At 45.4% G+C, this 10,158-nt stretch overlaps 1 protein-coding gene across 1 annotated transcript in view; it reads right to left on the bottom strand.

Annotated features, from left to right (window-relative positions):
* The window catches only part of STK39 (serine/threonine kinase 39), a 355,446-nt gene extending 347,187 nt beyond the window's left edge, over window positions 1-8,259 (bottom strand). The window contains exon 1 of the mRNA XM_060177764.1: window positions 7,495-8,259. Within this exon, the coding sequence (XP_060033747.1) occupies window positions 7,495-7,708 (214 nt within the window). The 5' untranslated portion in view covers window positions 7,709-8,259. The remainder of the gene's footprint in view (window positions 1-7,494) is intronic.
* Between the last annotated feature and the right edge of the window lie 1,899 nt (window positions 8,260-10,158).

Genomic DNA, 10,158 nt, shown 5'->3' with positions numbered 1-10,158 from the left:
AGGAACAAGGACCCCAGCTCAAGCTCCAGGCTCAAGCTTCACAGGAAGTGGGGCAGTGCTTCAGCTATTTTTCTTTTTCTTTCCATCTATCAACCCTCCTCCTCTCAATTTCTCTCTGGCTTATCAAATAAAAAATAAATTCAAAAGACAAAGATTTTAAAAATTGTCAAGAGATGTCTGGAAAGGAGGAAAGGACATTTTGCAAAAGACCTTCAACACCATGCTTATAGTTAATCTTGAGGGCGACTGGGGGGGCACTAAAAGCGGCTAAGCTTAGGTTTTACTGATAAAAAAAAATCTTGGTATATAAGTGCACAGAAGCAAGAATGGGGACATAGTTAGGAAGTCATTACAATAATCTAAATAACTGATCAAGTGTGGGCTGAACTGATCGTGACTAAGAAGAGTCAGACACAGGTCAAAAAAGTCATCAGTTATGTAGAAAATTTACAATAAAAGACCAATTTGATGTGAGGTGACAGAAGATGGGGACTGGTATAGGACTACCAGTCTATTTCTGTTCCACACCTGAGGATCTTAATAAAGAAAAATATTGAAGGACTAGGATCAGGGTTGAAAAAGCAAAAGTGGAGAGATAATGAGTTTAATTGTGAATGTAAAGTCTGGAGAAACATTTAAACATAGGCATCTTCTTTGGCAGTGCAAATACCTGCCCACACTTCAGGGAGACCTTGGCATCTCAGTGACTCAAACAGCAAACATAAAAAACTGGATTCTGAAGCAGGAGCAGGCAGGGAAATAGAAAAATGGCAGATGGTGTCAAATTCTGCATACACACACACACACACACACACACACACACACACACACACACACACACACGCTGCAGTGCCCACTGGCTGTGGCCACTGAAGGGTCACAAGTCTGCAATAAGCACAACTTTAATTTCTTAGCAAGAAAGCAGAAGCCTGATGGCAGCAGGCTAAGTGGTGAGTGGGAGGTCCTTCCAAGCAGCTCAGCCATGAAAGGAAGGAAAGTGATAAGGTAGTGGCTAAAGGAGGAAGAAGTAGTGAGTGTGCTTTGTTTTGTTCCCTTTTGTTGCTGAAGATAAGAGGGAGGCTTGAGAATATTTATTTATAAATTAGAGGAAACACTGAAACACTGAGAGGGAAGGAAGGAGATAGCGAGCAATAGTGATGACTTTATCTGAAAACAAATGTCCCTGCCCTCTCACTCACTGGTACACACTGAATATTTCTTTTAGTCAGCAGCACTTCCTGCCAGCATGGCAGCCTCCGCAGGGCCAGCTCAGAGGTGGAAGAAAAATGCAGTCTTAGCAGGTTGCTCTCAGAGCCCTTTCATAATGGACTGTTCCTCCAGCAACCTTCCCGCAGGATGCTCTCACCACTTGTCAGAGAGCCATTTGGCACCTATACCCCTGAGCTGTCCAAACAGCTAGGAGCTCCACAGGTCTCTCTGCTTCTGTCCAGCAGCAGAGGTGAGAGTAGGCTACTCCCACGTGGACCTCCCCCCAGTTCCCTGCTTCATTGCCTTTCAGAATTGAAACAAGAGGCAAACTCTCCTTCCAGCTTCCTCCTTCAGTAGAAAACTAGCAGAGAATCTTCAGGCCACTGCAAATCCTGCCAAAGACAGGGCTGTGTTCTCTCCCAATCACTTCAATCTGATTAGCTAATGCAGTTTATAGTAGTGTGGCTAAGACTAATTGAGTGCATGCCCTATGCCAGGCACTATTCTAAATGCTTTACATTCTCTCAACCCTTACAACCCTATTTTTATCATCTCCATGCTACAAATGAGAAAACTGAGTGCAGACACATCTAAATAATCTGTTCAAGGTCACAAGGGCAGTGACTGCCATTGCCAGGATATGAAACAGAGCAGGCCATCTGACTCCAGATCCCACAATGTTTTAATTTATCCTTAAACACCGGGGGGGGGGGGGGGGGGGAATCATAATACTATTTGTCACAAATCAAATGTGTAGTTAAATCAACTATTACAGTAATTTTACCATAGATTTTTCTAATGTTGAGATATTTCTCTCATTTGAGAGCTTAATACCACATTTAACTGAGAATTGTTGTTGTGAATGTAACTAATGCTGTTGGGGAGATAGCATTAATGGCTATGCAAAAAAAACTTTCATGCTTCAGGCACCAAAGTCCCAGATTCAATCCCGAGCACCACATAAGCCTGAAATGAAGAGTACTCTGGTAAAAAAAAAAAAAAGAAGAAAAAAGAAAAAAAATTTAATGTAACTAATGCCACTGAAATATACAATTAAAAGTTATCCCAGTGGTAGTGCCGAGGGTTAAGTGCACATGGCGCAAAGCTCAAGGATCAGCTTAAGGATCCCGCTTCAAGCCCCACACTCCCCACCTACAAGGGGTGGGGGTCGCTTCACAAGTGATAAAGCAGGTCTGCAGGTGTCTCTCTTTCCCGTCTCTGTCTTCCCCTCCTCTCTGGATTTCTCTCAGTCCTATCCAACAATGACAGCAATGACAACAATAATAACAAAAAAACTATAAATTACAAGGGCAACAACAAAAAAAGGAAAAAATGCCTCCAGGAGCAGTGGATTCATTCATAATACAGACACCCAGGCCAGCGATAACCCTGGAGCCAAAAAAAAAAAGTTATTTAATGGTAAAAATGAATGTGATGAATGTGCACTTGTATATTTTTCACAATTTTATTCATGAACCCTTTATTTAAAAATGATTAACACATCTAATAAGAGTGAGGGAAGCAGAACACCACTCCTGCATATGTGATGCTGGGGATCAAACCCAGGTCTTCACACGTGCAAGTTCTGCACTCTACCACTGAGAAAAAAAACTTTTTAAATATATAAAGAACAATTCTGTACATATTCCCTCTCTCTCCCCCTCCTCCACACACATACACACACAAATAATAAATAAATAAACAAATATGCTATGAGACTCAAAAGTCATGTGCTAAATCAAACATCTTGGTCCTCTTTTAAAAAGTTTCATCTAGGCGCAAAGCGCAAGGATCGGTGGAAGGATAGTGGTTTGAAACAGTCCCCGGCTCCCCACCTGCAGGGGAGTCGCTTCACAGGCTTTGAAGCAGGTCTGCAGGTGTCTGTCTTTCTCTCCCCCTCTCTGTCTTCCCCTCCTCTCTCCATTTCTCTCTGTCCTATCCAACAATGACAACAACAATAATAACTACAACAATAAAACAACAAGGGCAACAAAAGAGAATAAATAAATATTTTTTTAAAAAAAGTTTCATCTAGAAGGCAGTAAAAGGAGTCCATTTAGAAGGCTGGAACATCAGAATGCACACTCAATGTGTGAGCCTCCTGAGGTCCCACAAAAGCCACTGCTGAGTTCCACTGTACTCAAGATTCCTCTGGAATAGCTACAAAACCAGTTCTAATTCCTAACCACAAAAACTCTCAAGAGTACAGGGCAAGGTGGGAATATGCAGGGCTATTTGCAGTTCTCTCTCTCTCTTCTCTCTCTCTCTCTCTCTCTCTCTCTCTCTCTCTGGAAAGGCTGTTGCTCCTTGAAGACCTGGCCACATGCCCTATTATTACCTGGACCTAGTGGAAATGTGCCTGGATAGTCAAAGAAAGCCTCAGGGAGAGAAACAGAAAGAACGTTCAGCAGAGCCCTCTCACAAACTCTGGCTAGGATTCTAGGAAGTGGACTCTTTCAGTGATCAGAACTATTAAGTGAGGGTTACTTTTAGATCAGTTTAAATGACAATCCAAAGAAAAATGAAGTCAAAGTCAAAAACACACAAAGAAAGGTTGGTCCTGCCATAAAAAAGAACCCTAAGAAAATCAAGCATACTCTGAAGCACAAGGTTACTGAACGCTTGTTTGTCAGAGGAAAATCAGTAAAGATAGCAGCAACTACTCAATTTTCTGATTTAAATACAGAGTGTAATACTGCTGACTACAACTCTTCAACAAAATAATTCTGAGTCTGTCCAACATCTACATGTTTCACCTTTTAGTTTTTGTTTAGCAATTCTGTTAACACCACTGACAAAACTAATTTTTCAGTTGGTATATGTTTTAGTGTCCTGTATCCTTCTGAATGGGGGGAAAGGGTAGGCTAGGTGGGAACAAAGATTAATTATGGCTGAAGAGCATAAGCCTGGCTAGAAAGTCTCCAAAAAGTATATTTGTACAGGGGCTAGACATATCTACAATCTACTTATAGACAGTAGGACTAGCACCTAAAAGAAGAAATTTAATAATTTCACAATAGTTTTCAACCCCTCACTAAGTATAAAGCTCCTATTTACAGCTTTTACAGCATTTCCAGGTCATGCATAAAGTTCTGAACCAGATTAAACTAAGAGCATTACAGACTCTCCACTGATCTTTTACAACACAAGAACAATGCAACAAAGAGAAAACTTTATTTTTAGACATGCAAAATCCCATGTTTATTTTTCTAAAACAGAAGTCAAACAACTGAACCTGCTTTGTTTGGACTTCAGTAAACCCATACTCTCCTAATCTTGAGGCCCCGATCTCTGCCCAGAAGAAATGGAAGAAAACGCGCTCCAGCCATGCTGGAAAGTTAAGATGGGCCTCCCTTGGAGTGCTGCTCCAGCACACCCCAGCCTCCTGCTGGCCAGGGATCACACTGCTCCAGCCCTGTCATATGACACCTGCTGTACAGTGGGGAGAGGTACAGGCTGTCCACTAGCATTCATCTAAAAACTAGCTCACTCTCTGAGTTCCTGACCTCTATGTGTAATGTTTAAGCAAAGTGCTTGACCACAAGTTCACTCTTAATTACTCGACTAGCATTAAACACTAAATGGAAATGAGCTTTTAATTCCCTGTAAACATTAAGCCCTTCGAAAACCCTATTCAACAACTGGATGCTTTCAATAACAGTCTACATACGAAGGGTCATCTACTTCAGTTGGAAAAATTAAATAAATCTATATTGCAGGAAAGTGCTTCCCTGAGTATGAATTTACAAGCGTAAGGGTGGAAGTTATTAATAAGCAGATGTCTTCTGTTTTCAACTTCCTCAGATAAATATCATTTTCTTATTATTAAATTGTCCAACCATAATTAACAATGCCGTTACTGCAAGCAAAAAAGTATTGCAATTCATTCTATAGCTTAAACTAAACTAAATATTAAATTCAGTCGTATTAAAAGAAAGCTAAAAAAAAATGTTATATTTTCAAGAGGTACTTTGCTTTGAATCTTAATAAAAACAAGCACATACACTGATTATAGGAGCCAGGTGGTGATGCACCTGGTTGAGTGCACATGTTACAATGCACAAGGACCTGGGTTCGAGCCCCCAGTCCTCACCTGCAGAAGGAAAAGCTTTGCCAAGTGGGGAAGCAGGATTGCAGGTGCCTCTCAGCGTCTCTCCTTCTCTACCACACCCTTCCTTCTTGATTTCTGGCTGTCTCTACTCAATAAATAAAGATAATAAAAAATTTTAAATAAATTGATTATAAGCAAATTCTGGTTCCAGTCCTATGGAAAACTAACTAGCAGATGCCATCATCCAACTTTTATAAACCATCCTAACTGTTAGAGACAGCATGAACTTTGCAATTTACAGTTGGTTATGAAAAGCAGTAATGGAAACAATTACATATCTTAGAAACTGATACTTAGGCTTCAAAATCCAACTCAAATATAACATCCTTTATGGAATGCCCTGCTTCCTTTTTTCACCTGGCAATCACTCCATCCTTTGTATATTCTCAGTGCTCGCTCAACACATCCTATAGAATCATTCATGCAAACTTACTCAAGTTTTTGAGGACAGGGAACATTCTTGGTAATACGTCTGCTAGTAATTCTCATCACGTAGACCTTCAGATTTTGTTACATGAGTGAAAGCTAGAAATAGAAGGATCCTTTATATGTTGCTTTGAGAGAAATAGGTGACTTTTCAAGAAACATTCACTCTGGTCTTAGAAGCTAAGTGAGAGTTACTACAAAGGCAAGCACTCAGAGGAGAAAAGTGTATGTAAAAAAGGCAACAAGAAAGCTAAGACCCGCTTGTGTCCTGGGAGACAGAAGACAATTCTGGGGACAATCAATGCAAGTAGAATCTGGAAGGGGGCTGTCAGTAACACTGAAAAGATGAAGGGACTCATATGCCAGGTTAAAGAGGTTTTTTGATGAATCCCCTAGGATTTGAGAAGGCCTTACTCCCTGAGAGTCTTTGGCCAAAAGTTAGCAAAGATCTGTCTGTTTTTTTTTTTTTTTTTTTAAATAACTTAATGTAGAAAAATGCCTGTTTGGGAATACTTGGAGCTTTGATATCCTAGGTCACTAAATATATATTTTCAAACTATTCTAGTTTAGTCATACTGTAAGAAGCTTGTGATAAAGGCTCATATAAAGATCTAATAAAAAGTTTGCATCTGAATTTTTTTAAGGAATGGATGTTTTAAATGAAAAGCAGACAACTAAGATAAATATCCTATTATTCTTTGTCCATTGCCTCGCGCTTATCCCAACATTAAGGTCCCACTTTACCTACAAGCTTCTCTAGCAAGGTTCAGACAGGATGATCCAACAGGGAAGGATCTTAAGTGAAGGGTCAACACAGAACTGCCAGCCCTTCACGTGCTTAGCCCAGAGAAAACTAATGCCGGCTTCTTGCTTTTCTACTTTGCCAGGTTTTTAAAAATGTAAGATAAGGTGATATTGGCGAGCCGACTAGAAGGCACCGAAAGGCAGGAAGCAGAGCGCCAACAGCCTCGGGTTTCATTCACCCCAGCAGCCTGGCCCCGGACCAGAGGGAAGCATCAGCCCGGAGCAGGGCAAGAGGCCAGTGCTAGTCGGGCTGAGCTGCAGGCTCTTCTCCCGGCACCAGGAGAGGCGGGTACTCGGGCGCACCAGGCAGCACGGAGAGCCAGGCTGCCAGACTGGAGTGGACCAGTAGCTGTCAGAGAGCGAGGCCAGCATCCCCCAGTCTGGGGAAAGATCCTGGGCCTCCGTGGCTACTACGTGGCCGGGTGACCCAAGGCTAGAGGCTGCTGGCAAGAGGGAGAAACTGGAGCTTGCAGAGTAGAGTGACGGCTGGCCCGCAGAGTCCCCCAGGACGCAGCCCCCTGGGCGCAGCGCGAGGGCGCTGGAAGCCCAGGGCGGCGCCCCCGCAACCCCACCCCACTCGCCGCTGCCTGCCCGCGTGGCCACCGGCTGCGGCCCTGGCGCTCGGGTGGAGGAAGATGTGGCGGCTTTGCCGGGTCCTCTGCTCCGCCGCCCAACGATCCGGGAGATAAAAGTTTGCAGCATGCGGCTCGCCTGCAGTGCGAGTCACATCCGCCGCGCCGCCTCCCGCTGCACCAGCGCTCACAGAACGAACAACAACAAAAAAAAACTGTTGAAGCCGGTAGGCCCCGAAGCCGGCCGCTGTGCCTCCGGGGCTTGCATGCAGGCGATCCCAGCATCCCGACCTCCCTCCCGCCCCGGGCCGCGCCTCCCACCCGGCCTCAGCGCCCGGCCTGGACCAGCCCCGCCGCGCCCTCCGCACTGACCGATAACCTCCTGCAGCTCGTACGCGTCCCTGCAGATGGGCCAGCCGACCGCCTGCGCCGCGGAGGTCGGGCCCGGAGCCGCGGGAGCCGCCGGGGCCGGTCCTGCGGGCGCGGATGCCGGGGCCGCCACCGTCGCCGCCGCCGCCGCCGCTGTCACCGGGGCCGCCTGCTGGGGCTGCTGGACGTGCACGGGAGAACCGCTGGGCTCCGCCATGATGCTGCCGGAGGAGAGCGGGAGGACGCACCGGCCCGCCGACGACCTTCCACTTGAAACTTCCCTTCCCTCGCAGCCGACACCTCTCGGCCCGCGCACGCCCTCCCCGCCCGCCGCCGCCGCCGCCGCCGCCGCCGCCGGAGCCAGCCACGAGGGGAGGGTGCGAGGGAGGCCGAGCCGGGCGGAGGGAGGAGGCAGCGCGGCGGAGGCGGGGAAGGGAGGAGGCGGCGGCCGCCGCGCTCGCCGCGCGCCCGGAGCCTCGCGGGCACGGTTCTCCGCCGCCGCGAGGGGAACCGCCGCCCCGCCGCCCCCCTCCCGCGCTCTGCTCGCAGCCGGGAAGTTTCCACCCACAGGGAGCCCAGGAGGGGCCGGGGGTTTGCTCTGGGCCTCGTGTCCCCGGCCCCAGGCCCTCTCACTCGCTGCTCGCCCGGCGCCTTCGCTCCAGACAATCGAGCTCGCCAGAAGGTGCCCCCTGGGGACCCCGAGGGCGGGGTCGTTGAACCGCCGCCAGGTTCTCGGATTCACAGGCTCCCTGACTCCGGAGAACCTCAAGTTTTGCAAGTGAGCGAGCGTGACACCTACACGCAGGCCGTTTGTAGGACACCAGTTGAAAAATAACCCGAGTTGTAACTTTCCGGCGTCTTTACCTGCCAATAGCCCTTTCCCACCTAGCTTAATCTAATCACAGTTCTACTTTTTCTTGGTGAAACCTGATTCCTATGGTCCCGGACTGTTCACAGACTTGATTCATTTGTTCTCAGCTACTTGAATCCCAGGGAGGTGAAGTAAAGGCCTGTGAAGTTAAAATAAGAGAAGAAGGCCTTGTACAGTCCCCCTCACCCCAAATCTATAACCTTAACGTGCCACATTGACCTTGTTAGGACCACACATAAAAGGCGTTTCTTTCACAGAGTAAACTGGGTGTCAAAGAATGTACTGGGGCATAAATAAACTGCGTTGAAAACTCTTAATTAATTGCTGCTGCCTTTTCAACACTCCCCAAATTACCTCACCCTTAAAATTGCTATGGTATAACCATAGGTCGTCCTAATTATAGGTGTCATATTTAACACTGAATACACTCTGTTCTCTTGGTAGGGACAGATGGCCAAGATTGCATCTCTCTTGTTAGGAACACACAATGCAATGAACTAGTTAGTGGTCAGTTGGTCATCTGACCAAGATTTTTCTGAAGTGTTCATTAGAATTACTAAATAAATGAGTAATTATGAGCTTATAATAAACATTTTCAGAAAGATTGTGATATTTTGTCTCCTATGCAAATCTCCTCTGAAAATTTAAAGATTCATAGAAATGTAGAAATATTGCACATTCAGACAAAACAGGGACGTGTAGGGTCTGGGGGCACAGACTCAGCGGATAGAGTGTGGCCCCTGCATGTCAGGATCTAGGTTCAATCCCCAGGCACTGCACCGGGCAGTGGACGGATCAATCTATCTACCTATCATCATCCATCTATCTAGATCTCTCCCCACCCAATTCTCTCTCATAAATCAATACAACTAAGAAAAAATGGTGCACACAGAAAATGAATGTGCTAAATTCCTGGGGGTGAAGGCAGAGTCTTTAGTAGTCTTTATCAGAGCACTCACCTGTGTGACTTTGAGTAACAATGGAGACTGAACATAGGACATCAATACTTAAGCATTTAAGCTCGTTTGCATAATCATTAAACTATCTCAATGTCCACTACCCCAAGAATATGCTCAATGTCTAACAGCATTATTGAATAATTGCGGTAAAATGTCTGTGGTATGCTGGTCTTTGAGCAGAAATTTATACTGAACTAAGAAAGTCTACTTTCTTTATGCATGGGGTTTCAAAAACGTATTAATTTCAATGTCTGTCAAGAAGCAGCTTCATAAACAAATAAATTCTAGGCTTCTGATGTTTTAAGAGGGAGCAAGGACATTCTTATCCCAAACCATACCTTCTCACCTCTCAAGTGTTGTTTCCTGCTCAAAAAAAAAAAATGTTTAAGAACTTTTATGAAGAGAAAACAAAATTAACTTTAAAAAATTAAATTTGGAGGGACTAGGCAGTGGCACATCTGCTTAAGTGCACCCATTACAGTGCTCAAGGGCCCAGGTTCAAGACCCTGGTCCCCACCTGCAGGGGGAAAGCTTCACAAGTGGTGAAGCAGGGCTGCAGGTGTCTCTCTGTCTCTCTCCCTCCCTATACCCCTCCCCTCTCAATTTCTCTGTCTCTATCCAATAGTAATTAAGTAAAATGCTTTTAAAGTTAAATTTTGTTCTTTTTTAAAATTATTTATGTGGTCCAGGAGGTGGCGCAGTGGCTAAGGCACTAGACTCTCAAGCATGAGGTCCTGAGTTCAATCCCTGGCAGCACATGTACCAGAGTGATGTCTGGTTCTTTCTCTCTCTCCCCTTTCTCATAAATAAATAAATAAAATCTTTTAAAAAATTATC

The sequence above is a fragment of the Erinaceus europaeus genome, chromosome 18 (genome assembly GCF_950295315.1).
Source record: "Erinaceus europaeus chromosome 18, mEriEur2.1, whole genome shotgun sequence".
Classification (NCBI taxonomy): Eukaryota; Metazoa; Chordata; class Mammalia; order Eulipotyphla; family Erinaceidae; genus Erinaceus; species Erinaceus europaeus.
This window is presented reverse-complemented; position numbering and strand designations above follow the sequence as displayed.